Source organism: Cariama cristata, unplaced genomic scaffold (assembly GCF_000690535.1).
Source record: "Cariama cristata isolate BGI_N322 unplaced genomic scaffold, ASM69053v1 scaffold16591, whole genome shotgun sequence".
NCBI lineage: Eukaryota > Metazoa > Chordata > Aves > Cariamiformes > Cariamidae > Cariama > Cariama cristata.
Window position 1 is genome coordinate 16,145 of NW_009601146.1, and position 5,750 is coordinate 21,894.

Sequence of the window (5,750 nt, forward strand, 5' to 3'; positions counted from 1 at the left end):
CTCCTGGGTGATGAGCAGTGACTCAGGACTGTGCTGCAAGCCTGCCTGGAGGCTCGGTCCTCAGAGCAGGACTCGTGCTGGAGGGCGGCTCTTGTCATGGTTAGCCCTGCTGAGATCCATGCTGCGCCTTAGAGGAGGGGTAGGGCATGTGTCTGCTCCCCTCTGGGCAGGCCAGAGCTACCTAGATCCCCTCCAGTGATTTCTGGACTGAGTTTAGTAAATGTATCCGAGGGGAAACTTGCCCCTTGTATAAGCAACCTGGCTGACAGAGATCTACAGAGAGAGTTTTAACTCTTCTGTCCCCTGTCATCTGAATGTTAAAACTGTTACCTCAATGTTTTATTAACATCAGTTTTAAAATTCAATAGTTTTATTCTATGTTGTAAAGCACTTTTGTACCAGTTCCTGGGAGGGGGGATGACAGTAAGAATGTTGCGCTGTTTTTTTCAGATTGGTTAGGTTAATGCTTTTCATGTTAATGAGCACATACTAAGATCTTACGCGACAGTATGTCTGTGGGCAAAGTTCCTGTTGATCCCACTGGGGAGTTTTATCTGTGTCAAAGAATTGCAGGATCAGGTCATTATTGTATCATTTTAGAAAATTATTGTGCCCTCCACCGAACGTTAAAATGTTTGTCAAAGCAAGTGAAAACCAGTGAAGAAAAGTATTCCCGAATTCTGAGATTTTAGTTACAACCCATAGCCTGAGTTTGGAGGTCCTAACACATAAACAGAGGCTGCTCTGGTAGAGATTGGTTTTGAAATAATACACAATTAGTTTGAGGAATAATAGTAAAATTACCCTCTGCTTAAAATCAAATAAAAAATTTAAGAAGGGCTGGTGAGGTCCTGGAGCGTGTTGAGGAATGGCTTGCCACAGAAACCATCGTGGCAGTACAGAAGGTGGGCAGATAGTGTTAATTACAGAAGGTGGTTGTCCCACAGAGAGGGAGGTTGGTGGTAGCAGTGATTTATTTCAGAGGGCAGTTTAGTCATTGTACTATTCCTAGACAAGGCTCTGAATTTAAGTGATACTTGGACTCTTACGTCATTTTTAAAACCAAATTTAGGTCCTTGAGTCACGTAGATGTTTTTGAAATTACTCCTGTCTTTCTGTCAGCTGTTTCTACGTGGCTGATCTTGGAAGACACAGTACCTACTGCCTGCTGTACAGTTAAGTAGGAGCCTGGAGCTGGAAGTGTCAAGGGGTTGGTGGATACCTGCCAGCACTTGCAGTACAGAAAAGGATGATCTGATGTGCCTGGCGTGTTTTTGGAGCTGCTGTGCTTGTGCAGTTGGTCTGTGTGTGCACCTTGAATCCGGGACACCTGGAACGTGTCATCTTTACTGTGCATATGCACACATCTGCCTTGCAGCCCAGAGATCTTGGGCTTGCTGCTCATAGTCACCCTGCACATGTTCACTGGCCCTTTCTCTGGGATTTCCCAACATCCTGCAGCCAGGAATCTGGTAAGATACCACGTGGAGTGGGAGGGAAGACAAGATGGGGGTATCAAACCGAACCCAAGTTGTATATGCTGGGTAGCTCAGTCCTCCCTGTGACCCTGAGCTATGCACGTTTTAACGAGACTTCAAGGCTGGGGCTGGTGGTGGGGCTGGGGTCCTCTGATCCCCGGGGGCTCGGTCAGGCACCAGGGCGAGGGTAGACAGGCCAATAAGTAAGCATTGGAGAGAGAGGGTAAATAGGCTAACATGGGAGAATCTCACTCTTCTGAATTAGTCCAGGTAGCATGAAGAAGTGTATGGTTTTTTCATATCAAGGGTTTCAGATATGGATTTGTGATCCTGATACTGCATAATCAATTGTCTCCCCTCTGCTGTGCTTTGTCAGGAGCGGTTTTGTTCATTTGCAGTCCTTGTTCATGCTTTCCTTCCTGTTCTGCTTGTCTTTATAGATTTTTATCTGAAAGTTGAAAATGGTTTTGTTGATATCGGGAAGATTGCACCCGCTTTTGGAAAGAGGCGAGCGACACAACATAATGATAAAATAGCCATTCGAGATGCATTTGTTAATGCTGGTAACATTAAAATGTTGCCTGGAATATTTACAGTGCAAGGGAGAGGGGAGGGACCTCCTCAAGTGTTCGGGGGCCAGTTCATCTCTTCGAACTGCTGCCAGCTGAAGGTTTGGCGTCTGCTCTGAACTGACTGACTGGGCACTCTCTTAAGACCATGGAGAGAGATGAGATGGGGCAAAATCCCTCCTGGGGTTGTGTGTCTTAAATACATCTTTGGAGTCAGAACACGGTGGGACAGGAAGGATCGTCCCCTGGAAGTGACTGTCTCTTTCCTCTGACTACAAAGGGGAGCCTAAGTGACTTCACTTGACTTGCTGCCCAAGATTTAGATAGTTACAGTAGGGGAAATGAATCCCTGCCCTACTGATTTGGCAGTACAAACCTCAATGAAAGTTAGTGGGAGTTAAGGCTCTTGAACTTTCCAAGTGCTGTAGATAATGCTGCTATTAAGTTTGATGTTTCCTGTGAGATACTTGGCTGTGTCTGGACTCACAAATGCGATTTGTCAGCTAAGCCTGAGACCAAATTCTTCCAGAGGTCTGTTATAAGGGAAAATGTGATCCATGACAATGGGAAGGGTTCAGAATCCAATTCTAAGTGGTGCAAGCCCTATAGCGATGTAGTCAGTAAGCAATAGAAGCATTATTGTGCAGTGACATGCCAAATCTATGTGATACATCTATCAACTCCTTTGATTTTGCCTAGTATTTTGAGTTAGAGATTACTGTCGTTTTAGAGGGTATTTGAAAATATATCAATTTCTTAGGGATGCAGAGGGAACGTTGGTGGGTACATGCATTTTGCTCTATCTTGTAGGTTCACGAGCACAGCTTTTTCTAGCTGTGGTGGTTTTGTAGGTTTCTGTGAGTATTTAAAAGCAGGGTTGTTGATGTAAAATGCGATTGTTCAAATCACAAAGGAAAGACTAGTGAGAAATGGCCTTTGGCACTTTGCCAAGCACATGAGGCCTCTGCCCTGTTTCTGGGCTGACATCTTTACCTCCTAACCTGGAGGCCCAGTGCCTCCGAAGCTTAGGGGAGCCCTAGGACCCTTCTGGAGACTCTGCAGCCTATTAGGAGGGCCTGGCTGTGGGGATGGTTCAGTCGTAACTAAATTACGTCCTACGAATGGACTTCATTTGGAGATTGTTCGCTGACCTTAAATGGTGCTTCTTGTGTTGCTGGTGATTCCTTGACTTGTCTTATCCCCCGGGTGGTGAAACAGGGGAGCCTTTAGATGCGGTTTCTTGGGCTGAGTTGAAGTGCTACGTGCTGGTGAGCACCGTGGCATCATTAGGTAAGTGGCAGCTGAGCACTCAGTACTCCTATTGCACATGCTGTAGGTCAAGAGTGGGCTAATATATAGATATACACTTTTCCTCTGAGCTACTTTTCTAGCAATTGATCTTCATCTGCTGGGCATGTAAATTCTGCAGTTTGTTAGTCTCTGCTAAATACCTTCTTCAGAGTGACAGAGAGACAACCCATGCATCTCTACCAGTACTCTTCAGTGGTGAGATACTGAAGTACGTTTGGGTAAATGTTGCATCTTCCTTTTCTCTCACGCTTCCCTCCCCCCTCTCTGTTTTGTTTGTTTCAGGTTCTCGGCCTTTTTGGATCTACACAGTGGAAGTTGCATCTTGTGTATGGCGTGGTTAAGCTTGCAGCCTGTCACCTCGGCCTTCCTCCATTTTGGGCTGGTTACTTTTGTGCTGTTTTTGCATGGTTTGCAGGTGGATGCTGGCCTGACGGGAGACTCAACCAGTTCAGTACAAAACAACTCGTGTTCAGGATCTTTTGACTGCAAGGAAGGTGTTATCCTGCCAATATGGTACCCAGAAAACCCATCCCTTGGGGACAAAATTGCCCGTGTTATCGTATACTTTGTAGCACTGATCTACATGTTCCTTGGAGTCTCCATCATTGCAGATCGTTTCATGGCATCTATAGAGGTCATTACGTCACAAGAGAAAGAAATCACGATTAAGAAACCCAATGGAGAGACCACGACGACCACCATTCGGATTTGGAATGAAACTGTTTCCAACTTGACCCTCATGGCTCTGGGCTCCTCTGCTCCTGAGATCCTTCTGTCTCTGATAGAAGTGTGTGGGCATGGATTCATAGCTGGGGACCTGGGGCCATCTACAATTGTTGGCAGCGCTGCTTTCAATATGTTTATCATCATTGCCATCTGTGTTTATGTGATCCCTGATGGGGAAACCAGAAAGATAAAACACCTGAGGGTTTTCTTTGTCACAGCTGCGTGGAGCATCTTTGCTTACATCTGGTTGTACATGATCCTTGCTGTCTTCTCTCCAGGCGTGGTTCAGGTCTGGGAAGGTCTGCTCACACTTTTCTTCTTTCCACTTTGCGTCCTTCTGGCTTGGATAGCAGATAGACGTCTGCTTTTCTATAAGTATATGCACAAAAAGTACCGTACTGACAAGCACAGGGGCATTATCATAGAATCAGAAGGTGATCACCCGAAGGGAATTGAGATGGATGGCAAGATGATGAACTCTCACTTTCTAGATGGAAACTTAGTGACTGCGGAGGGGAAGGAGGTAGATGAATCTCGCAAAGAGATGATCCGGATCCTTAAGGACCTGAAGCAAAAGCACCCAGAGAAGGACTTGGACCAGCTGGTAGAGATGGCTAACTACTATGCCTTGTCTCATCAGCAAAAGAGCAGAGCCTTTTATCGCATTCAAGCTACCAGAATGATGACAGGAGCTGGCAATATTCTGAAGAAGCATGCAGCTGAGCAAGCCAAGAAGAGCACCAGCTTGCATGAGGTGCAGCCAGATGAACCTGAGGAATTCATCTCCAAAATTTATTTTGACCCGTGCTCCTACCAGTGTCTTGAGAACTGTGGTGCCGTTCTCCTGACAGTGGTGCGGAAAGGAGGGGACATGTCCAAGACCATCTATGTGGACTATAAAACAGAGGATGGCTCTGCCAATGCTGGTGCTGACTATGAGTTCACAGAGGGGACTGTTGTCTTGAAATCAGGGGAGACCCAGAAGGAGTTCTCGGTGGGAATTATTGATGATGACATCTTTGAGGAAGATGAGCATTTTTTTGTGCGGCTCAGTAACCTCCGTGTGGTGGAGAGTGAGGAACCTCCAGAGCTCAGTAACTCCCCATACCCAAAGGCCATATTGGCTTCTCCTTGTGTGGCCACAGTGACTATACTGGATGATGACCATGCTGGTATCTTCACATTTGAGTGTGATGTTATACATGTCAGTGAGAGCATTGGTGTGATGGAAGTCAAAGTCCTAAGGACATCAGGTGCTCGGGGTACAGTCATAGTGCCATTTAGGACAGTAGAAGGGACAGCGAAAGGAGGTGGAGAAGACTTTGAAGACACTTACGGGGAGCTGGAGTTCAAGAATGATGAAACTGTGTAAGTACCCCATTCGTTTCTGTTTCTGGGTCTGGTTTTGGTGTTTAACCCCACATTTTGCATCCATTACAGGTGAATGCTGACAAGGGACAGGCTCCTTTCTTCATCTTTCCATCAGTTTCCCTACTTACCTCTTTCAGGCAAGAACCGACAGCAGGATTTAAGAGCTCAAAGCTCTTGTCCCTTCCCTCTTGGGAATGACAAAGTGAGGCTTAGAAATACTGGCGGGCGGGAGGTGGGGGGGAATAGGAGGAAAATATATCATTCTCTGAGTCCTGTACTAAAGCTAAGGGTTAAC

At 46.1% G+C, this 5,750-nt stretch overlaps 1 protein-coding gene across 1 annotated transcript; it reads left to right on the top strand.

Annotated features, from left to right (window-relative positions):
- The first annotated feature begins 3,673 nt into the window (after positions 1–3,673).
- LOC104169436 (sodium/calcium exchanger 3) lies at positions 3,674–5,461 on the top strand. Its single transcript, XM_009710349.1, has one exon. It carries the CDS (start codon positions 3,687–3,689, stop codon positions 5,454–5,456), a length of 1,770 nt encoding a protein of 589 aa, XP_009708651.1. The 5' UTR covers positions 3,674–3,686; the 3' UTR covers positions 5,457–5,461.
- Positions 5,462–5,750: the final 289 nt, after the last annotated feature.

What these genes read in the sequence shown, in the direction of transcription:
- LOC104169436 (XM_009710349.1), top strand. Translation starts at nt 3,687, where the DNA reads ATGGCGTGGTTAAGCTTGCAGCCTGTCACCTCGGCCTTCCTCCATTTT.